The 24,824-nt window shown below is 51.9% G+C and overlaps 1 protein-coding gene across 5 annotated transcripts in view; it reads left to right on the top strand.

Moving 5' to 3' along the window:
• Nucleotides 1-24,824, top strand: part of sycp1 (synaptonemal complex protein 1) — a 741,816-nt gene that overhangs the window by 79,820 nt on the left and 637,172 nt on the right. For all 5 annotated transcript variants that reach the window (XM_038820847.1, XM_038820848.1, XM_038820846.1 and 2 more), the window contains exon 8: nt 21,096-21,169. In XM_038820847.1, the coding sequence (XP_038676775.1) occupies nt 21,096-21,169 (74 nt within the window). The remainder of the gene's footprint in view (nt 1-21,095; nt 21,170-24,824) is intronic.

Raw genomic sequence — 24,824 nt, 5'->3', positions numbered from 1 at the left:
GATAGAGCGAGCATTCCTGTTACGGGACGAGGGCCAGGGGGTTGGCAATACTGATCAATAAGGGGACAATGTTTAAGCCGGCGAAGAGGGTTATGGACCCAGGGGAACGGTACATCATGGTCAGCGGCGCCTTGGACGGGGGACCGATAGCACTTGTTACCGTGTACGCTCCCAACTGGGACGACACAAAATTCATTAAAAAGGCCATGGCGTAAATCCCCGACGTAGCGACGCACCGACTGATCATTGGGACCCAGCCAGGGGTGAAAGAGTTCTCCTTTTTCTTCCCAGTGCACAATGTATACACCAGGATCCTTGTGGTGCGGAAATCGGTGCTTCCAGGGCTGGTCAAAGTGGAATACTCCACAGTCATAATTTCCGACCATGCTCCACATTTAGCACAGTGGGCTAAGGCAGCTGGCTTATAATGCAGACCAAGACCTGCAGCGCCGGTTCAATTCCTGTTCCAGCCACCTGAACAGGCGCTGGAATGTGGCAACTAGAGGCTTTTCACAGTAACTTCATTGAAGCCTACTTGTGACAATAAGCTATTATTATTATTATGTGAGTTTGGAGACGGGCAGGATCCAACGCCCCGCTTGGAGGTTGGACACTATCTTACGAGCCAACATTGCTTTCAATCAGAGCGTATCACAGGTCATAGTGGAGTACACGAAAAACAACCAAAATGGGTAGGTCTCACCTTCCATGATCTGGGAGGCGCTAAAGTCCGTGATTAGAGTAGAATTTAGGGCTGTCATGTGGCGCAGTGGTTAGCACTGGGACTGAGGACCCGGGTTCCAATCCCGGTGCTGGGTCACTGTCCTTGTAGAGTTAGCACATTCTCCCCATGTCTGCGTGGGTTTCACCCCCACAACCCAATGGTGTGCAGGGAAGGTGGATTGGCCACTCTTTTGATGTCCACCAACAAAACAGAAGAAAGGAAAACAAACTGAGGGACAAAGCAAAAAAAGGGTCGCTCCTGTTAGGCGCACTGCCCGAACATAACAAAGATCAACGGAAACTTAAAAAACATCAAATAAGATTGCAGTTAAAGGGGTCAATAAAGCACACCAACCCCTGCGGTGCCCACCGGGCACAAAAGGCCTCGATGGTGCCCGTGGACACCGCATGCTCCCTTTCCAGGGACACCCGGCCGCGAATGTAGCCGCGGAAGAGGGGCAGACCGTTTGGCCGGACGACCCCCTCGGTTGCCCGTTGCCTGGACCTATGAATGGCGCGCTTTGCCGAGGAGCAGGTTCACAAGGAGGTCCTCCGCCTTCCCTACCCCTCGGCACCGGGTGCCCGTAGATGAGGAGCGTGGGGCTGACGTGCAAACAAAACTCCAGCAAAAGATTTGTTGGAAAACTAAAAAGGGAGTGCAGCCTAAAACATGTAAGATCGACATGGTCCACGGACGCCACAAGGCCGCAAAAATAGCAGGCTTCTTGGGAGTCCGTGAACCAGTGCAATCGATGATTTTACGGCTCTGCTACATGCAACACTCTCCACCCCAGGTTCCCAAGATTGAGGGGGAGGACTCCTCCATAGGGGAACCTCCGCCGCCGGACGGCAACAAGGCACGCCATGGCGTGTCCGGACGACGGGCGAGGGTAAGGAGCTGAAGGGTGTGCAGCAGCAGCCTGTACAGGAAACCCCTCCGCGCAGTGCAAAAAGGCACAGAGGGTATTTCCGCGAGGCGGCTAGGATTGTGGGGCACCAGCCCCCGAGGGAGGTTTCGGGTCCTGGGACCAATGTGGAATTCCATCAGGGCAGGGATACCACCACACACCTGCGCGTCCTCCAAACCACGAGTGCCATCGATTCTGAGCACGACCGTTTTGAGGTCTCGAATGGCATTGGCTGCGAGCCGGACGTCCACCGCTGCACGTTGTGCTAACTCATGCGGTGCCATCCAGCCCACTCCTCCGCCACCCAGCACGTCCCCGATCCTGGTCACCCCGGCAGCCACAGCTCGCTCCTCCGCCAGCCTCTTGAAATGGTATTGGTGGAGGTGCGGATTCCTGAGCAGTGGCCCCTTGATGACAACCACCACTCCTGACGGGGGGAGCTGCAGTGCGAGGCGACCATGTTCCAGACTTTGAGCCGGTCCTGGTAAAAGATGTGCAGCGCCTGCAAAGGGTAACAAAGACCCTGAAAATCTATGAACAGGAGCTGCACGTCACACTTCAGGCCGTGCACCTGGCGGAAGAAATTCGCCGCCAGGGCACACCATCGTGGAGGGGGCTCAACGTAAAGGTATCGTTGCAGGGTCTGAAGGAAGAAGGTCGCCACCTGGGTGTGAAGGCACACCAGTGCCTGGCCGCCTTCCCTAAGTGGGAGACTCAGAACCTCAACAGCGACCCAGTGCAGTCTCTTGTCCCAGAAGAACTCTACCACATTCTCTTTTTGACAAAGTCAGGGGGAGGGGTCAAATTGACCTGCCGGTACCACAACATGGAGGCTATCAGCTGGTTTATGACGAGAACTCGACCCCTGTAAGACAGCACTCTGAGAAGTCCTGTCCAGTGTCTCAAGTGAGTGGTGACCTTGGTCTCCAGCTCCTGCTAGTTAGCCGGTCAGGATTCCTCAGCATTGCAATGATGGACTCCCAAATAGACGAGGCTGGTCCTGCTCCAGGTGAAAGGCATGAGCTCCTCTGGGAGGGGGTTCGTTTGCCACGGACCGACCAGGCGTCCGGAACATTTGGGCCAGTTGATCCTAGCAGAGGTGTAGTATCTTTGGATTATATAGAACATAGAACATAGAACAGTACAGCACAGAACAGGCCCTTTGGCCCTCGATGTTGTGCCGAGCAATGATCACCCCACTTAAACCCACGGAACCCGTATACCCGTAACCCAACAATCCCCCCATTAACCTTACACTACGGGCAATTTAGCATGGCCAATCCACCTAACCCGCACATCTTTGGACTGTGGGAGGAAACCGGAGCACCCGGAGGAAACCCACGCACACACGGGGAGGACGTGCAGACTCCACACAGACAGTGACCCAGCCGGGAATCGAACCTGGGACCCTGGAGCTGTGAAGCATTGATGCTAACCACCATGCTACCGTGAGGCCCCTGTGAAGTTTTATTCAATTTACCGGTTGTTCTTGAGACATTGTTGAAACTCAGTAGAAATTCAAGTTTAAAAACTTGTCAGGTGCAAATAAGAATTGTTTTATTTGAAGTTCATTGGTTACAACTTGAATTTCATTTAAAAGGTAGTTTGTAGACAATTTGATTTTCTTCAAAGAATCACAGGAATTATCTTCTGAGACAATAGCCTGAACACAACTTTAAAAGTCAAAGGCTGAAGTCAAAGTATGAAAATGAAATAGGAATACAGAACTCTTTTCTAATTCTCTTCCTTTACTTTCTCTCTGTCTCTCTTTCTGTCTTTCTTCTCTTTGTCTCTTTCCTGTCTCTTTCTCTCTGTCTCTTTCTGTCTCTGTCTCTTTCTGTCTTTCTTTCTTTCTGTCTAAAATGGTGGCCAAATCATCCATGGATATACTATTTCATATCTGTCTTAAGCGATCCGATCACACCCCAATATAATCCTAATTGGTTTAAGCTATATTCAAAACACATTTGATTTGATAACAAGCCGTCCATCCTCACGATGCAACGCCACTTCCAATTGTTGCTTATCTGCAACAATTGAGACGTTATGTCATCTCATCATACTATAATTTCGAAAATATAATTGAAACTGTTTTTTGACACAGTCTAAAATGTTTCGGCTTGCATACGTTATGGAATGTGGTTCAGGCTGTTATCACAAGTGGCCTGAAATCAGAACAATGGAGCCTTTAATGCTTCCACCTTACAGCCCATGGGATTTAGCCCATGCCCTTGGAAAAATGTGATGTTTTTATCAGTCACTCTGTGGTTTCCAAACTCATGTCTGAGTTTGGAAATTGTATGTTTCTTTCATTTTAAAACTGGGATTTAATATTTATGCTTTAAACAGGTTTCTTACCTATATTAAGTGTATTTAAAATACCTGACTTCTACAAGAGGACGCGTCGGAGTACATAGCCTGGCACTCTCGCATCCTCCGCAGGTCAGCAGGGTCAGTGAACATGAGAAGCATGTCATCAGCTTGTGGTGATCCGCCAGCTGTAGTAGGAGGCCACGCATCTGACTGTAATAAAGCCTCTGTTGTACCAATCCGAGTCTTTCGTGCAATTGATAGTGCATCACAGCTTAAGCCGAAAGGACCACCCCAATGCCCGGCCCACGCAGAAGCAGTCCCAACAGTCTCCTCCACAGGAGGCGCAAGAAAGGCTCCACGCCAATAGAATAAAGTTGGCTAGACAAAGGGCAGCCCTGACGCACTCCTCTCTCAAAGCGAAGTGGCGCCGTTGGGGACCTGTTAACCTTAACGAGACACTATGCGGCAATGTACAGAAGTTGGATCCGGGTGACATATTACGTCCCGAACCCGAATGCTTGCAGAGTCCTGAATAAATATTCGTGATCCACCCTGTCGAAGGCCTTCTCCTGATCAAGGGACAGAAAGGCGCTTGACATACCTGCCCTCTGGGAATGATGGACCAGGTCCCGGACCAGATGAATGTTGTCATGGATTGTGCGGCCTGGGATCGTGTAGGACTGGTCAGGGTGGATCATGTGGTCCAGCCCGGTGCCAAGGCGCAAACTCATTGCCTTGGTGAAAATCTTGTAATCTGTGCTGAGGCGGGAGACCGGACCCCAGTTTGTGAGGTGACGGAGATCTCCCCTCTTTGGCAGCAAGGTGATGGTGGCTCTGCGCCATGAGAGGGGCATCTCCCCGGTTGCGATACTTTCCCCCAGGACCCCTGCATAGCTGCTCTCCAGGACATCCCAGAATTCCCTGAAGAACTCTACGGTCAGCCCATCCAGCCCTGGGGTTTTGTCCCTGGACAGGCTGTCGAGGGCGCCAGCAAGCTCCCCCAGGCTTATAGGGGTATCAAGCCTATCGGCCCCCTCCAGGCCGACCTCAGGCAGGTCCTCCCACAAAACCCTGCAACCATCCTCGCTGGATGGATCTGGAGAGAAGTGAGTGCTGTAGAAGCTTCGGATTTGGGCCCCAACCTCCTCCGGATCCTAGACGAGGGACCCGTTGTCGGCCAGCAGCGTAAGGAGCTGCTGACGGATCCCGCGCCTTTTTTCAAATAAGTTGAAGAAGGGGGAGCCACGGTCCATGTCCGTAAGGATCTGGATCCGTGACCTCACATACGCGGCCCGGGACCCGACAAGTGCAGGTCCTGCAGTGCGCCGTTCTCTCTGTTCACCAGCCGTAGGGTCAGGTCTTCATCAGGCTGACCGAGACGTGACTCCAGGTCGAGCACCTCCTTTTCCAACTCCTCGACCCTGGATTACCGCCTATTTATTGACCCCCTCGCATACTCCTGACAGAAGGTACGCACGTGGGTCTTGCTCATGTCCCCTATAGCCTCATGGAGGGGAAGCCTCCCCGCTTCCTTCTCCAGCCGATCCAGAAGTGACGAAACAAGCCCAGGAACCGCTCGTCCTCCAGCAGCAGGTTGTCAAAATGCCAGTACGCGGACCGTGACTGAGCGTGAGACAGGACGAGCCCCGCCCACACAAGATGGTGGTCCGAGCACGGCACCTGCTGCAGAGAGGCCATCAGGACACGGAGCAGGTACGCTCTTGAAATGTAGAGACGGTTGATTCTGGACGCTCCAACCCCAGGCCTCACAAAAGTGAAGACGCTGGAGTCAGGATCGAGAATCTGCCAGACGTCCACTAAGTCAAAGATCTCGACCAGGTTCCTTAACTTCACTACTGTACGAAAACTGCACTGGGTACCAAGGCGGTCCTTTGTCCCGAGGGTGCAATTAAAATCCCCCCACAGGACAATGCACTCGCCCGTGGAGATGGTGCCAAAATGAGTGGACACTTGTTGGAAGAAAGTTGTCTGCTACTGGCCAGCCTGGAGAGCGTAAAGTGAAGTTTCTCGACCCTCTCGCGCACCGTCAAGTGCAGCAACCGGCCTGGCACTGGCTCTTTGACCCCCAAGATCTTGGGCTGAAAATAGGGGGGGGCCAACAAGATAGACACCCCGCCTAAATGTGAGGATTGGTGACACATGTAGACGCCCCCACCTCGCAACTCCAGGAGCCATGTGGCTTTGTCTCCCGCAGCGGTGTGGGTTTCTTGCAGGAAGCACGCGCATACTTCCCGTCCTGGAGGACCAAGAAGTTCTGGAACCTGCGGAGGGCGTCCCTGCTGCTGTTAATGTTGAGGCTGGCTATGGTCACCTCCATGTCATTAGTAAAGTGCTACCTTCACCGTTTCGGTGCTCAGTAGCAGCAAAGGAGCGCAGGCCCCTTTGTTCCCTCAGGGGCCCGACGAGGAAAGATTTCTGCTAGCACTGCTCAGAAGCGTCTGCATCCCCCGCCTCTTTAACGTAGGCGCAGGAAGACCAGATGAGCAGTGCCAAGTCGACCACCGGTCGAGGGCTAGTTGCACTCGGTTTCGGCGACTGCGGTTTGCACGCAGAAAATACCGGAGTTCCCCTCAAGAGATGAGGGGCCGACTCAGTGCCGGCCACGAGGGAGTCCACCATCTCTCTGCTGATGGACCCAAAATCACCCCCCCCCGTGCCCCCCACCTCCGGGCAGTCGCCGTCTGAGACCGAGTCCTCAGCCACATTGAGTATGGTGGGCGACACGGCCCCACCAACCAACCCTGGGTCTGCCTCGATCCCACCCCCGGATCGTCGACAGACGGGTTCTTCACAGACTCCTCTAATTGTATCAGGCCAGAGGCAGGTGGCGGCTCAGATCCCCCCTCCTCTTGCGATGCCGGGCCACCGGATTGACCCGGGAACAGTTCCGGAATAAGCTCTGGGGTGGAGATGGGACTGCTGGCGTCGGAGGCTGGGATGGAGAGGGGAGGCGCTCCTCGCCACCATCACCCAATGTCCCAGAGGTCAGGGAGCTGTCTCAGCCCTCCGGTGTTGTAAAAAGGAACGCTTCTGGGGTGCAAAATGGCACCGGGCGAAACGGGCCCTCGGGGGTCTCGCTCGCACCCAGCCCCGAGGCACCCCCCCCCCCACTCCAAGGAGTGGCGCCGCTTGCGGGGGTGCCCTGCGGCAAAGAAAAACTCCATTCTCGCAACATCCCCCCCTTCCTTCAACACTTTGCCCCCGGGTTCGAGATGTTGCCGTCTTCTGGGTCGGCCTGGGAGACGAGCATCACCACCAATCCCCCCCCTTGCTGACCCATGGCAAAATGAGGGTGGACCTAGTACCCGACGCTGAGGCGTCAATGGACCTGGGATGAGCTTGAGTGTCCGCGGTGGCCCCCATGCCTGAGTTCTGGTGTGCTGGGGTCGGGGGTATTTGGAGTCGATCCCTGCCTTGCCTTGTTTCAGGCCTTGCGGCCTGGTGGATGCCCTGCCTCCTCCACTCTGGCAGCCGACTGGCCAGTCTGCGCCAGAACGGTATCCCCTGTGTGGTTGGGGTAGTAATGCTAATGGAGGGGAATGGGCCGGCGGTGCCACTCGTAGCCACCTTACTGTCAGTGGTGGCTTTGGAAGCGGGGCAGTTCTTCCGCACGTGCCCCACCTGCTTGCAGACGTGGCATTTCATGCCATCAGTGGCTGTTTAGCACAGGACTAAATCGCTGGCTTTGAAAGCAGACCAAGCAGGCCAGCAGAACGGTTCGATTCCCGTAACAGCCTCCCCGAACAGGCGCTGGAACGTGGCGACTAGGGGCTTTTCACAGTAACTTCATTTGAAGCCTACTCGTGACAAGCGATTTTCATTTCATTTTTTCATTTCATTTCATCTGCAGACCAGAAGATGTGGAAGGTCTCCCCAAGACGGGAGACCTCGAATCCCCCCCAATGCATCGACCCGGGCCAAGCGGATGAAAGCCTGGCGCCAGAAGGAGTAGATGTGCCTCCTTCTCCACCATCACCCAATGACCCAGAGGTCAGGGAGCTGTCTCAGCCCTCGGTGTTGTAAAAAGGAACGCTTCTGGGGTGCAAAATGGCACCGGGCGGAACGACCGAGAGGGAGCGCGGTGCCACCTCAGAACGAACCTCCCCAGTAGTTGGAGGTGGGGGAGGAGGAGTTCATTGGCTCAAGGCAGGACATTGGACATTGTGACCCGCTCAGCAGTGGCCTCAAGAGGGTTCATTACCACGTAGGTCCCGCCCACCACGAGCCCCTTTTCAAGGATGAGGTGAACTGCCCTCGGCCCTCAGGAAGAACATGACTTTCCCGTACATTCGCGAGGTGGCCACAATGGCCGAGGGGCCGACGACCCCGGCCACTGCACGAACGCACGCCTCTATGGTGACGGTGGGGTCAGCACAGCACTTTACGCCCAGCTTTTTGGTCAGCAACCGGAAAGGTGGCGGGGCTGCGGGAGCAGTGGAGGCCGAAGAGGTTACCACCCCCGCATAGGTGGCTCTGGTTGGCCCCGCTACTGGCATAGTTGGAGGGGACATCAGGGCAAGTGCCAAGCCCACCCCAATGTGGGCTTTGTCGCGTTGGAATTTAATTGACGAAATAGATAGTGGGAAGGAGGTTGTCGGGGAAGAGCGAGGTGGAATGACATATTCTCCTCTTTGGAAGGTATACGGGGGAGCAAAGCAGGGAAGAGACGAGAAGAGAGAACAAGGAGCACTGTTGGAGGGGGTCAACAACATAGGAGGATGGAGCATCGTAGATGGAATGGTGCCCGAGGTGAGAGACTCCTGAGACTCTGGGTGAAGTTGGAGGAGGTGGAAGGATTGGGGATCTTCAGCCCAGGAGGGGGCCCAGCAAAAAAAAAACACAGTCCGTGCTCCCACCCTTGCTCACCACACAGAGGTATGTGACGCTGGTTTAAGGCAGGCCATGTAGCATGTGCAGCTCATTGCCTAGCATCCCAGTCACACTTTGATGCCTTGACGCTGCGCATGAACACTGTGCAGCACTACACACGCAGCAACCAACATCCAACCACCCATGGGATGGGACACTTCTTCGGGGACATGTCCACAGCCGGAGGGTGGTTGAGTGCTACTGGGAAGGGGAAATGCCTGGAGCGATGGGCCAAGGGTTCGGAGGTCAGCCCGCATTGCGGAAGAAAGTGACAGGTATCACTAGTGCACAGAGGTGCTTACTGTGTGTAACAGTTCCTCACTCTCCCGATGATGCTGCCCTTCCCACCTTTCCCACCACCCCTGACCTAAGCACCCCAGCCCCCGCCCGCCCCCAACCGCCCCAAGTGCCCTCAGTGATGTTCAATGTGCTTGGCCCTCCTAGCTCTATCACTACATCTAGAGGTGGAGGCAGCCAGCTGCTTGCCTCATCCCGTGGCCTTCGATGCCCCTGCCGGGCATCCTCTGAGGCTCTGGTACTGGAGCATCCCAGCTCATTTGTCAGTGGCCACTGACAAATGAGCTGGGACGCTCCAGCACCAGAGCCGTAGATGCACCTCTGTGCACTAGTATGATGCGTCGAGGCATCAAAGTGTGACTGGGATGCTGGGCAATGAGCTGCACATGCTACATGGCCTGCCTACCGACGGGAACGCACTTGGGTTGTGTGAAGTGCTCACAATTGCCAATTCCCTGTTAGCAATAGCCTTCAGCCGCACGACCAGAGGCCTCGGCACTCTGTCGGGGTTATGGGTGGTCGATAGGGCAGTGGGCAGGAACAAGGGTTGCCCCTGGATACACACGTTACAGGAGTTGGCATGGTCGTGCTGTTCGCGGTGCCACTACCACTCCGGTTGCCTCGCCAAGCGCCCCCCCCTACACTGCGTTGCCCCCCCCCCCCCCCTCACACACACACAAACACATCCCCATCCCCACTCGAGCACTGGGGTGGCAAGTCCACACTCACGGGCTCTTTGCCTGTGAGCAAAGATGGCTAGTCACCTCCTAAGCTCCCCACAGAAGAGCTTCTGCCAGATTCATGTTTGTAAAGGAGTACTAATCGGCGCGAGTATGATCACTTGCTGGGAAGTCCGCAGAATGACGGGAGGCTGTTGGATAAGGGGTGGCTCTTGTTAATTGTATGGAAATGGAGCTGGTGATAATTGGTTTCTCGCCACACTTCGGCGGGATCCCAATTTCACCGACAGTTGGTTTTGCTCGAGCAAGGGTGCAACGAGGCTGGAGAATTGCACCCAAATTGCTGCTTCCTTTGGAACAAGTGTGCTCCAGAGACTTATGACCCTCAGGGAAGAAAAGTTCTCCTCGTCTCTGTCTTAAATCGGAGACCTCTTGGGTGGAATTCTCTGTTGACTGATGGCAAAATCGCGAAACGCGATTGGGTGGATAATAGGGTCTGATGCCAAAATCGCAACGGCGCTGATTTAATGCCAAATCGCAATTCTCCATCCCCTCGACAGCGACGTTAATGCGTTCCGGAATGCAGGGACAGTATACACCGTTTGCATATCATTGGCGGGCACGACTCTATATTCTCCAGGGCCTACGCGATTCTCCATCTCCGGTGGGCCAAGTTCCCGAATGAGCAGTTGACTTGTGGTCTTAAAAATTGTGAAACCGGCATCGTGGCTGATGAGGGAGAGAGGACACAGAGGCGTGACCGTGGGCTGCCGAACCGGACACTGGCCCCGCTGGCTGAGGGGGGGGTGTGGCCCTGCCAGGGCCGACGGGAATATGGGGGGGGGGGTGGCCCCCCCCCCCCCCCCCCCCCCCCCCCCATATGGTACTGAGGTGGTGTCTAGTCATGGACTGCCATTGCCGTGGCTTGCTAGGCAGCCACCTTGTTGTACACCGCATTGGCTACACACCTTGACATCTCATACTGCACTGTAACACCGGCCGTATGGGTGCCCCCGCACCCAACCCTCCGCCATACCACCCCCCCACCGACTCGACTGCCAGCCTCTGGCCGCCCTCCCAGGGCAACAACCACAGTAGCCCCATGGGAAATGCTGAGCGGGGGCTGCGGAGCGTACTGCTGGCAGGGGCAGTGCCAGCCAATGGTACCCCTGGCAGCAGGGATGGCCGTCAGGGCCAGAGGCCCCTACGGTGCCAGCTACCGACGGGGCCAGAGGTGCGGAGATGTGAGGGGTGGGGGGTATCTAGGGATAGAGCCCGCAGTGCCAACCAGGGACACCATATAGCCCATTGGACCTGGTTGGGCACGCGGGGGCGGGGGGGGTGAACATGTCGGCCTTTCACTCCCTGCAGTCAATAGACATTGGAATACGGCCAATGTTGGCCTTCCTGCTAGTCGCCGCAGCCCTGGGGAACGCCCTGCGGCTGTATGAGGATATGAGGAGGAAGCTGCAGCAGTAGAGCATGCCACAGAGGGACAGGAGGCAGCTACCCAGGATGGAGAGCTGGATGCCCATCAGGCCGAGAAGGAGGAGGGGAGGTGCAAAGGAGGCGCCGCATGAGGCTTTGCGTGTACCGGCTGCGCCTGCCATTCGAAGACTGGGCATGCCGTCGAAGACTCTGGCTGAGCAGAGAGACAGTGCAACATATCTGGTGCACATGGCACCGCGGTGTTATGGGGGAGGACACCCACTCCTAGCAGCCATCAACTTGACGGTCGCCGTGAACTTATTTGCGACGTGGTCCTTCCAGGCGCTGAGTGGGGATCTGTCTGGGATCTAACAGACCCTGGTGCACATGTGCATCCGTGCCGTTATGCCGGCCCTTTATCCCCAGGTGGCTCAATTGACCCTTTTCAATGTGGACCGAGCCCACCAGGAAGCCTGGGCAGTGGGGTTTGCCAGCATCGACGGGATGCCTCGTGTCCAGGAGCTGATCAACGGAATGCATGTTCCCCAAGAGCACCTTCAGGTGACTGGCCACTCTCCATAAACCAGAACGAGTTCTACTTGATGAATGTGTAGCTGATATTTGACCCATCAGGTGTGCATCCTGCATGTCTGCGGCCAATACCCAGGCAGTGAGCATGAAGCTTTCATCCTGGCACACTTGATGATTCCCGATATGTCCGAGACAGCCCCCCGCTGGGGCGATGTGCTGGAGGAGGAGGCACGGCAGGCCTTCTCTGACAGGATGATGCAGGGGAGGGGGAGGATTGGCAGGACATGGAACCCAGGAAGCATGGGAGCTGCACGGTGTGTGGACCAGGGTCAATGTGCATGGGACGCTCTGATCGGCTCCAGGTTCAGCCATTGAGTTGTGGGGGGAGGGTGGGACTGGCCTGGGGCATGGACACCCAACCCACCCCAAACATCTCCCCCCACCGGCCATCACCTCGTCTGCAACCCTCTCTATGATACATATGTGCCGCACTATAGGGTGGGAGTCCTGGGCTCTCAGTAACGCTTTGCGATGAGCCTTTGTGCTCCGCATCGATTGACAACGTCTGACTATTGCCTATGCACTTTCTACCGTCCACCTGTGGGATCCCTGCATGCGCTCTGGTCATACCTTACACGGTGTGGTGATACAACCACTGTAGATATGTGTGCTTGCAGTAGGGGGATGTATGGCCGTACCTGTAATACAGGTTTCTCCGGTAAGCCCTTGCCGGCTAGCTCCACCCACAGGGAGCTTGTGTATAAATATGCGCTAGCTTCACTGAGATACTATTCTACAGCCGCCGCCGGAGGAATAGCATCTCACAGCAATAAAGCCTCTCTTGTACTTCACTCGTGTCTTTGCGTACAATTGTTAGCGCCACAATTTATTGCTGTGAGGTTTTCCTTACACCATGGACATCAGGATCAAACCTGACCGCCTGCAGCTGGATCCGCAATCGCCCCACGCCAAAAAAGACTTTGTTCACTGGCTTGCAGTCTTCGAGGCCTCTTCAGCGGACCCTCCCCCGACGGAGGCTCAAAAACGACAGCTCCTCTACTCAAGACTCAGCTCCAGCGTCTTTCTGCTAATTCGAGATGCGCCTGACTACGCCAGGGCCATGGAACTGCTCAAGGAAAACTACGCTCTGATCGGCTCCAGGTTCAGCCATTGAGTTGTGGGGGGAGGGTGGGACTGGCCTGGGGCATGGACACCCAACCCACCCCAAACATCTCCCCCCACCGGCCATCACCTCGCCTGCAACCCTCTCTATGATACATATGTGCCGCACTATAGGGTGGGAGTCCTGGGCTCTCAGTAACGCTTTGCGATGAGCCTTTGTGCTCATGTCAAGGACCACAAGGTCATGCTGCAGCTGGACATAACTCTGGTGCGGCCGCACCTGGAGTACTGCGTGCAGTTCTGGTCACCACATTATAGGAAGGATGTGGACGCTTTGGAAAGGGTTCAGAGGAGATTTGCTAGGATGTTGCCTGGTATGGAGGGAAGGTCGAGGAAAGGCTCAGGGAATTGAGGTTGTTTTCGTTAGAGAGGAGAAGGCTGAGAGGTGACTTAATAGAGACATATAAGATGGTCAGAGGGATAGATAGGGTGGACAGTGAGAGTCTTTTTCCTCGGATGGTGGTGACCAACACGAGGGGACATAGCTTTAAATTGAGGGGTGATATATATAGGACAGATGTCAGAGGCAGTTTCTTTACTCAGAGAGTAGTAGGGGTGTGGAACGCCCTGCCTGCAACAGTAGTAGACTCGCCAACTTTAAGGGCATTTAAGTGGTCATTGGATAGACATATGGATGAAAATGGAATAGTGTAGGTCAGATAGGCTTCAGATGGTTTCACAGGTCGGCGCAACATTGCGGGCCGAAGGGCCCGTACTGCGCTGTAGTGTTCTATGTTCTATGAGTGGTGAGCGCTGGCTGACCTGCAGTCCCTGAGCCAAACCCACACCAACATTCGCCCATTCTCTCCCCAGCCGTCTCCACCTAAGCGGCCAGCCCAGGCAGCGCATCCCTCATACCCTTCTGACAGAGCACCGCGGCAGGTTGTAACATTCTGCATAGGTGTGTAATGTGGAAACATATGTACAGATTTGTGCCCTAGCCCCATCGCTATGCCGATGCGAACTTAACTGGTGTCTAGTTTTTTGGGTTTACGGGCCGTAAATGCTGTGCCTAGATGGATCTCCAGACAGTACATCAGGAGTGGATACAGCCTGCTGTGATTCCCGCTCTGTGACCTGGGTCCCCTTTGGCGGCCATCTTCTGGGCTGTTTGAGCCTGGATGGGCCCGGCTGCTGCTCGGGTGTCCCAGGTGGTGTGGTGCTGTCCTGTTCTGCCTGCTGCCCACGTGATGCACCAGGGACAGCAGGGGGTGTGTCTGAGGTGCTGCTGTGTTCTGGAACTTCCCCTGTGGGATTCGCCGGCACGATCCCCATCACCTACTCCTCCCTTGCGATGCACGGTGGCCCCTGGGCTTCCCCATGGGATGTGGGTGCGAGCAGAGCTGTCCCCTGTGGCTCCCCAGCCACCTGGTGCAGCCAGTCCTGGACGCCCGCTGCCGTTTCGAGCAGGTTCTACAGCTCGCGGCCATGAAGCACAGGGAGTGGACCACCTCCGCCTGTGACTGGGACTGTCCCATCACCTTCTGGGTGTGTGACACATCAGCCAGTGACTGCGCCATCTCCCTCTGGGACTGGTCCACCCCCCTCTGGGTCTGTGCCATGTTGACCAGCGCCTGGGCAATGCTGCCGATGTTCTCTGGAATGCTGGACTGGGCCACGTTCAAGAGCGCCGCTGTGATTTGCAGGTGGCTTGGCACATGGCTGTCTCTGATGGGGCAGCCTGTCGTGGACATTGGCCACTACCTGCACAGAATGCCCCAGGCCTTGGACATGGTGATCCATGCCCAAAACTCTCGCCCGCAAGGTCTTCCACTGTGGAAGCCACCCGTGCGGTATTGGCCTGGATGGCACGCATGATCGGCACTACCTCCTGCTCCTGCACGCACTTGGACTCCTCCTCCTGGACCTGCAAATGCTGACAACCTCTCATGCAGTCTCTGGCTCTACGACTGCATCTCCACAATCGATGGGACTGTCCGTTCCAGAAGCCCAAAACTCATCTGGGCGGCTGCTAGTCCCTGGGACCGGACTGCCCTATGACTGTCCGCCTCTTGGGCGTTCCTACCTTCACCTGCTATACCAGAACATGTGGTGTGCATCGGAAGATGCCCCAGGAGCCTCTTCACATAGGACATTAAAAAGAGCGCGAGAGGAGAGACAGCTGGGACATTGAAAAGAGCGCGAGAGGAGAGACAGCCAGGACATTAAAAAGAGCGCGAGATTTAAGACAGCCAGGACATTGAAAAGAGCGCGAGAGGAGAGACAGCCAGGACATTAAAAAGAGCGCGAGATTTAAGACAGCCAGGACATTGAAAAGAGCGCGAGAGGTAAGACAGCCAGGACATTAAAAAGAGCGCGAGAGGAGAGACAGCTGGGACATTGAAAAGAGCGCGAGAGGAGAGACAGCCGGGACATTGAAAAGAGCGCGAGAGGAGAGACAGCCAGGACATTGAAAACAGCGCGGGAGGAGAGACAGCCAGGACATTGAAAAGAGCGCGAGATTTAAGACAGCCAGGACATTGAAAACAGCGCGAGAGGAGAGACAGCCAGGACATTGAAAAGAGCGCGAGAGGAGAGACAACCAGGACATTGAAAAAAGCAGTGAAAGAGCGGGAGGGTACACATTGAGAGCGGCGGGGTGCCAGTGGGAGCAAAGATAATATAAGGTGGGAACCGGAAGTACGACCCGCGGACTTCTGGGAAGGATTTTCTCCTAGCCAATAAATTCTGGTGGAGAGGATACCCGAGACACTACACGTGTAGTGTCTCCCACCCGCCCTCCTCCTCTAACCTAATAATAAGACCCATTGGTGTGAGCAGGTAAGTGCTATATTATATTATTTTTTAAAAATTTGTTTACCAGAACTTGGTTGAAATTAAGTGGGATGGCAGGGAAGGTAGTGCAATGTTCCTCCTGCAGGATGTTTGAGGTGAGGGATGCCGTTAGTGTCCCTGCTGATTTTACCTGCAGGAAGTGCAGCCAGCTCCAGCTCCTACAAGACCGAGTTATGGTACTGGAGCTAGAGTTGGATGAACTTCGGATCATTCGGGAGGCAGAGGTGGTCATAGATAGGAGCTTCAGGGAAGTAGTTACACCAAAGACTGGAGATAGATGGGTAACTGTAAGAGGGACTGGGAAGAAGCAGTCAGTGCAGGGACCCCCTGCGGTCGTTCCCCTGAGTAACAAGTATACCGTTTTGGATACTTGTGGGGGGGACGACTTACCAGGGGTAAGCCATGGGGTGCGGGACTCTAGCACGGAGTCTGTCCCTGTTGCTCAGAAGGGAAGGGGGGAGAGGAGCAGAGCATTAGTAATTGGGGACTCAATAGTCAGGGGCACAGATAGGAGATTTTGTGGGAGCGAGAGAGACTCACGTTTGGTATGTTGCCTCCCAGGTGCAAGGGTAGGTGATGTCTCGGATCGTGTTTTTCGGGTCCTTAAGGGGGAGGGGGAGCAGCCCCAAGTCGTAGTCCACATTGGTACTAACGACATAGGTAGGAAAGGGGACAAGGATGTCAGGCAGGCCTTTAGGGAGCTAGGATGGAAGCTCAGAGTGAGAACAAACAGAGTTGTTATCTCTGGGTTGTTGCCCGTGCCACGTGATAGTGAGACGAGGAATAGGGAGAGAGAGCAATTAAACACGTGGCTACAGGGATGGTGCAGGCGGGAGGGATTCAGATTTCTGGATAACTGGGGCTCTTTCTGGGGAAGGTGGGACCTCTATAGACAGGATGGTCTACATCTGAACCTAAGGGGCACCAATATCCTGGGGGGGAGATTTGTTAGTACTCTTTGGGGGGGTTTAAACTAATTCAGCAGGGGCATGGGAACCTGGATAGTAGTTTTGGGGTGCGAGAGATTGAGAGTAGAGAGGTCAGGAGCACAGATTTGACTTCGCAGGAGGGCGGCAGTGTTCAGGTCGGTGGTTTGAAGTGTGTCTATTTCAATGCCAGGAGTATACGAAATAAGGTAGGGGAACTGGCAGCATGGGTTGGTACCTGGGACTTCGATGTTGTGGCCATTTCAGAGACATGGATAGAGCAGGGACAGGAATGGTTGTTGCAGGTTCCGGGGTTTAGGTGCTTTAGTAAAGTCAGAGAAGGGGGCAAAAGAGGGGGAGGTGTGGCGCTGCTAGTCAAGGACAGTATTACGGTGGCAGAAAGGATGCAAGATGGGGACTCTTCTTCCGAGGTAGTATGGGCTGAAGTTAGAAACAGGAAAGGAGAGGTCACCCTGTTAGGAGTTTTTTATAGGCCACCTAATAGTTCTAGAGATGTCGAGGAAAGGATGGCGAAGATGATTCTGGAAAAGAGCGAAAGTAACAGGGTAATTGTTATGGGAGACTTTAACTTTCCTAATATTGACTGGAAAAGATATAGTTCGAGTACATTGGATGGGTCGTTCTTTGTACAATGTGTGCAGGAGGGTTTTCTGACACAATATGTTGACAGGCCAACAAGAGGTGAGGCCACTTTGGATTTGGTTTTGGGTAATGAACCAGGCCAGGTGTTAGATCTGGAGGTAGGTGAACACTTTGGAGACAGTGACCACAATTCGGTGACCTTTACATTAGTGATGGAAAGGGATAAGTATACCCCGCAGGGCAAGAGTTATAGCTGGGGGAAGGGCAATTATGATGCCATTAGACATGACTTAGGATGTATAAATTGGAGAAGTAGGCTGCAAGGGTTGGGCACACTGGATATGTGGAGCTTGTTCAAGGAAAAGCTATTGCGTGTTCTTGATCAGTACGTACCAGTCAGACAGGGAGGAAAGGGTAGAGCGAGGGAACCATGGTTTACCAAAGAAGTGGAATCTCTTGTTAAGAGGAAAAAGGAGGCCTATGTGAAGATGAGGCGTGAAGTTTCAGTTGGGGCGCTTCATAGTTACAGGGAAGCGAGGAAGGATCTAAAGAGAGAACTAAGACGAGCAAGGAGGGGACATGAGAAGTCTTTGGCAGGTAGGATCAAGGAAAACCCAAAAGCTTTCTATAGGTATGTCAGGAATAAAAGAATGACTAGGGTAAGAGTAGGGCCAGTCAAGGACAGTGGTGGGAAGTTGTGTGTGGAGGCTGAGGAGATAAGCGAGATACTAAATGAATACTTTTTGTCAGTATTCACTCAGGAAAAAGATAATATTGTGGAGGAGAATGCCGAGACCCAGGCTATTAGAATAGATGGCATTGAGGTGCGTAGGGAAGAAGTATTGGCAATTCTGGACAAGGTGAAAATAGATAAGTCCCCGGGGCCCGATGGGATTTATCCTAGGATTCTCTGGGAAGCCAGGGAAGAGATTGCTGAGCCTTTGGCTTTGATTTTTAGGTCATCATTGGCTACAGGAATAGTGCCAGAGGACTGGAGGATAGCAAATGTGGTCCCTTTGTTCAAGAAGGGGAGTAGAGATAACCCCGGTAACTATAGGCCAGTGAGCCTCACGTCTGTGGTGGGTAAAGTCTTGGAGAGGATTATGAAAGATACGATTTATAATCATCTAGATAGGAATAATATGATTAGGGATAGTCAGCATGGTTTTGTGAAGGGTAGGTCATGCCTCACAAATCTTATCGAGTTCTTTGAGAAGGTGACGGAACAGGTGGACGAGGGTAGAGCAGTTGATGTGGTGTATATGGATTTCAGTAAAGCGTTTGATAAGGTTCCCCACGGTCGGCTATTGCAGAAAATACAGAGGCTGGGGATTGAGGGTGATTTAGAGATGTGGATCAGAAATTGGCTAGTTGAAAGAAGACAGAGAGTGGTGGTTGATGGGAAATGTTCAGAATGGAGTTCAGTTACGAGTGGCGTACCACAAGGATCTGTTCTGGGGCCGTTGCTGTTTGTCATTTTTATAAATGACCTAGAGGAGGGAGCAGAAGGATGGGTAAGTAAATTTGCAGACGACACTAAAGTCGGTGGAGTTGTAGACAGTGCGGAAGGATGTTGCAGGTTACAGAGGGACATAGATAAGCTGCAGAGCTGGGCTGAGAGGTGGCAAATGGAGTTTAATGTGGAGAAGTGTGAGGTGATTCACTTTGGAAAGAATAACAGGAATGCGGAATATTTGGCTAATGGTAAAATTCTTGGTAGTGTGGATGAGCAGAGGGATCTCGGTGTCCAGGTACATAGATCCCTGAAAGTTGCCTCCCAGGTTGATAGGGTTGTGAAGAAGGCCTATGGTGTGCTGGCCTTTATTGGTAGAGGGATTGAGTTCCGGAGCCATGAGGTCATGTTGCAGTTGTACAAAACTCTAGTACGGCCACATTTGGAGTATTGTGTACAGTTCTGGTCGCCTCATTATAGGAAGGACGTGGAAGCTTTGGAACGGGTGCAGAGGAGATTTACCAGGATGTTGCCTGGTATGGAGGGAAAATCGTATGAGGAAAGGCTGATGGACTTGAGGTTGTTTTCGTTAGAGAGAAGAAGGTTAAGAGGTGACCTAATAGAGACATACAAAATGATCAGAGGGTTAGATAGGGTGGACAGCGAGAGCCTTCTCCCGCGGATGGAGTTGGCTATCACGAGGGGACATAGCCTTAAATTGAGGGGCAATAGATATAGGACAGAGGTCAGAGGTGGGTTTTTTACGCAAAGAGTGGTGAGGCCGTGGAATGCCCTACCTGCAACAGTAGTGAACTCGCCAACATTGAGGGCATTTAAAAGTTTATTGGATAAGCATATGGATGATAAGGGCATAGTGTAGGTTAGATGGCCTTTAGTTTTTTTTTCCATGTCGGTGCAACATTGAGGGCCGAAGGGCCTGTACTGCGCTGTATCGTTCTATGTTCTATGTTCTATATCCCTGCAACCATTCTCGTAAATCTCTTCTGTACCCTCTCCAAAGTTGCCACGCTTTTCTAATGTGTGACACTGAGAATTGGATACAGTAGTTCACCTGGGACTGAACTACATTTTGAGTAGAACTGAAAAAATACATTTTATCAAATCATGCATCTTGCACTCATCAGGCTAATCGCAAGGATACTGACATAACCCGCACGAGGACCACGGGTAAACCATTGTCGATTTCCCTGTGGGACTCGTGGATTACGAGCTTCCCAGGCAGGGGGCGGAGACCACCCAGCTGGAGCTCGTTAGAGGCTGGCCCAAACAGCCCCCAAGAGTTGTTGGTTGACCCAACGGGGACTGGGTTGTTGTGAATTACTGCTGTGGGCATTGTATTGTATATAGTTCAAAATAAATCCTTGTTCCACTACCGTTGGCTTCCTCCGTTACAAAAAATACCAATGTCAGGGGAATCAACCATTTTTGCTGTCTGAAAAGAGAGTGCTGATTGGTTCTCAAGTGGACTCAGCATGCTGTTTCACGCTGCTAGTTTGCCGCTAACTGGATGCTGCCTTTAAGCCAAAAAGCTACCCTATCACACAGATCAGTAATGTGGTATATATTTCAGTGCCAGTGTGATGGTAGTTATGTAGGCCATATCTCAATACTGATTGATCACATCAAACAGTATATCCATTCCACTATTCGCAATGGGCAAGGTATCCAACCAGCCCGTGCTTTCAAAAATTGTGTCCAACAATTGATGTGATTCCACGAGTGGACAACATTTGTTAAATAATCCTCTGTGTTAAAAATTATGCTGATTACCGATCTAAGGTTTTCAATTGGATTCACAATGTGACACATTTGTGCATACAGGAAGCTACATTTATTAATACACAGGTTCTGTTCTTTACAGACAGAAAGATCATGTGTACACGGTGTACCTGTTTCAGCCAGACATTACAAATGCCACTCTGGTTTATTTGTCAGGGCAATGCTTAACCAATCAGTGTCAAGTTGCCTTATTTAAATTTTAAACAATGCTTGACAGTTACCTGGCAAGAGTTTAGAGTTTTGCTCACTTATATATCTATTTGTAAAGCTCAGACCCCATATACTTTATTCACTGCTTTGTTTATCTGTCTTCCTACCTTCAAAGATTTGTGCACAAAAACCCTCTGGATTCTGTTCTTGCATCTCTCATGAATACTTCCTCTGTTGTATACCCATCCTCATTAACATTCTACCATAGGTCCTGGTTCCCTCATGCACACTGCCTCCATGCATCCTGCCCCACATGTGCAGTCTCTCTCATGTAATCAACCACTCAGATGTTATTCCACCCATGCATTCCCATTCTTATAATAATAAAATAATAGCTGTTATTAATTTGTTGCAGTAAAAGAAGAAATAGATCAAAGAGAACAGGTCAAGAATAAGTGTCAACAGCAACTGAATGAGAAAGAGAACGAGGTATTTTGTTGATTGGATGGTAATGCTTAAACAAAGGTTCTTTTGTATCCCTATTTTCTCTCCATGATATATGTATCAAAGAATATAAGATTTGTTTTGGTCACATTAGTGTAAATTTTATGATTGAATTGTGGGTCTGGGAAGTGCCACAGAAGAATTCTTGGCGTATTGCTGCACTACGTATTATAGATGGTACACTTTTGTCCTCCGTGATTGAGGGCATGTTTAAGGTGGTGAATAGAGTGCCATTAATATATAAGGTTGATTTACACACTGATTGAAGTTTTGGAAATTTCCTAGGCCTAGAGGGTACTCTTCCTGCAATCACATAGTTAATTTATTTTACATCAGGTCTGGTCTGATATCACTGGAAGTTGTTATTGACAACTAATTCAAAGTTATGGTCAGCAATGTTCGACTGTTTTCAAGTGTGTAAAATGAATGCTTTTGTTCTTTAAGCTTCCTTTCTTTAAAGCAATTATTGCTGGTTTAGGATTTTTTTCTCATTTTTCAAAATTATATTTGCATTTTGGTTACTGAATTTTGTACGGTTTTTTTACTTATCCCTTGCACATTTTGGACTGGATTCTCCCAAAACGGGACTATGGCCCCATGCCGGCGTAAAAACACGGGGTTTTACTCTGGAGATTCCTGGGAAAAAGTGGAGCTAATTCACAGCCCTGCAGGGGGCTAGCAGGGACCCGGAGTAAATCTTGCAGCTTTAGTTGTGGATACAGGCCCCTGCACTTCCGGTTTTGAGCCTGTGCTTGCGCACAGCAGTGGCCTTCAGTGGCCGCGCCGAGTGCCATGGCAGAGCCCCTGGTCGGCCGCGCGCTCTCGAGAACCTGACCGCGCTGATCTCAACCGCGGCCGCCCATAAGGCCCCCCCCCCGGGTGTCCGATCACCCACCTCCTCCACCAGGGGAGCCATGGACTGGGTCCGCAGCCGCCTCGCTAGCATCCTGCCCAGCAATATCAGATGATGGAGTCAGAAGATGAGTCACTCACCACATGCTATTAAACTTCTGACTTGTTCACGTTGTTACATATTTATGGAGCCAGGATTACAATCCCAGACCGGACGCCCAACATTTGATAGGATACCGGACAAAACCCCAGCATTTTCTTTTCAATTTGTAAAACTGTGAGGAAAGGATAGTTCGCTCCAGGAGTGATTCCACCCACAAATAGGGGCATGGGGCGGGATTCTCCCAGTTCTGGGCCGGACCAGAGAATCCCCGTGACCGGGCCCCGACGCCGGCACGCGATTCTCTGCAGAAAATTGGTGCCGGCGTGGTTGGCGCGGCACCGGTTGCTGGCCACTCTGCGCGGCCTGAGGGAGGGAGGGGTCCGAACCCCGGGGGGGGGGGGGGGGGGGGGGGGGGGGGCCTGGCCCGTGATCGGGGTCCACCAATCGGCGGGCCCGCCTCTCTGGCTGGGCGCCTCCTTTACTACACGCCGGCCCCTGTAGTCCTGCGCCATGTTGCGTCGGGGCTGGCGTGTCGAAGGAGGCTACTGCGCATGTGCGCGGTGGTGCCGGCGCCACTGTGCATGCACGCATCCCACGGCGCACAGTTCGCGCCGGGATCGTCAGCTGGAGCGGCACAAACTAATTCTGGACCGTACAGGGGGCCAGCACCATGCTGGAGCGGCACGAACCGCTCCAGCATGGTGCTGGCCCCCTGTACGGTCCAGAATTAGTCCTGGCAGCGGCCCGTTCACGCCGTCATAAAACATGACAGCGTTTACAACGGCATGGACATTCTGCCGCGGGATTAGAGAATCCCGCCAATCGTGTATTATAATGAACTTTATTATTAACACAGTATTAAACTACCTTAACTTCACAGGCATATAGATTAAAATTACCAATCAAACAACGCTTAACAATAAAATAAAAGGAAACACTTCTCGCTGATATCTTCTCTATCTCCAATCAAAACCCATTACAGGTCAAAAAACCCTTTTAAATAATGTTAGGAAACGTAGGATTACTTGACGTTCTCTGGATAGAAAGTTATTTGAAAGACTGCTTGGAGAGAGAGAGTGATCCTTTCAGTAAACAACCTACAGATTCTTGTCTGATAGCTTAATGTGAATTCGACAACCTTCTGCAAAAGCTGTTGTTTAGCTCACAGCTTCCAGGAACTAAACCTGCTACAGACCTGGATCCTCCCATTAATTAGATCATCTTTATCCCATTGAAATCCCATGACAAATTTACTTAAGTTTAAACCTAGTGTCTCCAATTATCTACTTCCCATGGAATCACCAAAAATCATAACAACATTCCATTAGACCTCTCTTTATAAATATAAGCAGGATTGGAAAGAATGACGATCTCACTTTTACGTCATCTGAATTACACTTTTTCCAGCCATAAAGTCTGTTTGCCTTTTGAATCAGGATTAAAAAAGAAATTACTGCAACAGATACATACACACCCTAACGCAGGTTTTTAAAAACGTTACTGCCCCTGATACATATCATATATATATATATATCAATTTCTTACATTCATCACACCGGCCCCATTAATTTTCTAGTGTGTGGTGACCCTCAGAATGCTTATGGTGTTTGTTTCAGCAATGCTAATGCTGTTGAATGTCAATGGGAGATGGTGAGACTCTCTCTTGTGCCTGACATGCATGTGGTATGAAAGTTACTTTCCACCCATCACCTAACTTGAACGTTCTCAGGTGTTGCGACATGTCGGCCTGACTACTTCATTATTTGCGTTGTAACATTTCAGAGAATTTAAAACTAATTTTAAGAACTAAATCATTACAAATTGAATTATGGGGAAATCCTGCAGTCTGTAAGGGAGCAAGACTATGAAGAATATCCGAGGAATAATCAGAAGTTCTACCTGCCTCATTTTCCAAGTGAAAATGAAAATGAATGAAAATCGCTTATTGTCACGAATAGGCTTCAATGAAGTTACTGTGAAAAGCCCCTAGTCGCCACATTCTGGCGCCTGTTCGGGGAGGCTGATACGGGAATTGAACCGTGCTGCTGGCCTGCCTTGGTCTGCTTCAAAAGCCAGCGATTTAGCCCAGTGTCAGTGGTGTTCACCAGATCTACTTGCTCATTTAAAAAAGATAACACCTTGCCTTCTCCACATCAGGAGTCTATTTTTGACTTTTATGTCCCCCGGATCAAAAAGCAAAAGAGTAATCTTGAAATTACATAAATGTTGCAAATCAAGAGCCCAAAATGCAGTGTCAATAAGTGGCCATGGAACATGTAACTAGGTTGTGTGTGTTACAATGCATTTGGAAGATGGAAATGATGCAAAGCTTTCAACTGTACACTGTATTTTCAAGTTGTACCCTCTGAGATTTAGTGCAGTGAGATACACTCAAAGACATGCAAGTTCATGCACGTTTCTTGGTATGGACAAGCAAGAACATGGAATAATTAGCAGAAGCAATTTGTCACATGAAGACTTTCATCTCCCTTATACTTGGCAAATTTGAGTAATGGTAACTTTCCATATACCTCAGACTTTGCATCTTCTGAATTGGCTCCCTGGTCCTACAAGTAGTGTACACCAGTGTGAACTTAGCTACTACCTCCCAGCAAGAATGAGACTATTTAACGGGTGCGAATCAGCCACTGTGTTGCGCATAGCGCAGATCTAAGTGTGTCGGGT

Source organism: Scyliorhinus canicula, chromosome 15 (assembly GCF_902713615.1).
Source record: "Scyliorhinus canicula chromosome 15, sScyCan1.1, whole genome shotgun sequence".
Classification (NCBI taxonomy): Eukaryota; Metazoa; Chordata; class Chondrichthyes; order Carcharhiniformes; family Scyliorhinidae; genus Scyliorhinus; species Scyliorhinus canicula.
Note: the sequence above shows the minus strand (reverse complement) of the source record. Positions and strands in the feature narration are given on the sequence as shown.